The 1,023-nt window shown below is 41.5% G+C and overlaps 1 protein-coding gene across 1 annotated transcript in view; it reads left to right on the forward strand.

Moving 5' to 3' along the window:
• The window catches only part of exoc6 (exocyst complex component 6), a 58,389-nt gene that overhangs the window by 21,564 nt on the left and 35,802 nt on the right, over positions 1-1,023 (forward strand). The window contains exon 2 of the mRNA XM_005748727.2: positions 525-696. Within this exon, the coding sequence (XP_005748784.1) occupies positions 525-696 (172 nt within the window). The remainder of the gene's footprint in view (positions 1-524; positions 697-1,023) is intronic.

Consider the following 1,023-nt stretch of genomic DNA (forward strand, 5'->3'; position numbering starts at 1 on the left):
GGTCTGGTTACTACCGTTTATGTCAGAACCGACACCGGTACCCATCCCTACTTCTAAGGATATAAATACAAATGGAATAGCAACAAATCAGTGCACCTATTTATGTAGATATGGTCAAGATGACCAGTGTGTAAAAATCCAACATTGTTTGTAATTTCAGCTCACGTTTGAACAAAAAGACAGAAGCTGAAAGATGAGCGGCTCTGTTGACCTGAGAAAGCTGTGCAGGTTTTATCTTTTTATGTGAGTTTTGTCAGTGAACGAGTACAATTTTTCAATTAAAACCGTGAAAAGTTTGCATTTATCGGTTAGTGGAGAGAGACCGGGGTTTGAGCACATGCAGCACAGGGCCACTGATCAGACTCGCACCGCTGCGTTTCAGCCATGTGGTCGCCTGCTCACCCACTGAGCTAAACTGGCACACACATAAGAAAGGGTTTGTTTGTTTTTTCATTTTTCTGTTCATGTTTTATCCTCTTTCTTCTGCTGTTTGTTAAACTGTTACCCATCTACTCCTCTTTCAGGTCTATTTATGATGACCAACCCAATGCCCACAAGCGCTTCATGGAAAAGCTTGATGCCAGGATCAGGAATCATGACCGTGAGATTGAAAAGATGTGCAATTTTCACCACCAAGGGTTTGTGGATGCCATCACAGAGCTCCTCAAAGTCCGTGCTGATGCAGAAAAACTGATGGTAAGAGAGATTACGTTAAACATAACTAGCGACACCTAGAGGTGATAGTAAGAGAGCTCGCTTTTATTATACATTGGCTTTTTAATTTAACAGTGGGTGTGTGAACTCCTGCATTGTGAAGAAGAGAAAATTACAGCAGGTTTTTTGGGATTATTGGTAATCTGGCAGTGCTCAATGATCTGAATCATAAACCTTCCTACTGGATTTCCTAATGTTGTAAACCTGCTCAACATTTGGCAATAAACCCCTTTCTGATTCTGATTCTGATTCAGTGAAGCTGTGATCACAAATGCCTCAGCACAGTCTGTGACTTCAGATCCAGGCTAA

Source organism: Pundamilia nyererei, unplaced genomic scaffold, assembly GCF_000239375.1.
Source record: "Pundamilia nyererei isolate P.nyererei 1_Seehausen unplaced genomic scaffold, PunNye1.0 scaffold00228, whole genome shotgun sequence".
NCBI classification, from domain to species: Eukaryota; Metazoa; Chordata; class Actinopteri; order Cichliformes; family Cichlidae; genus Pundamilia; species Pundamilia nyererei.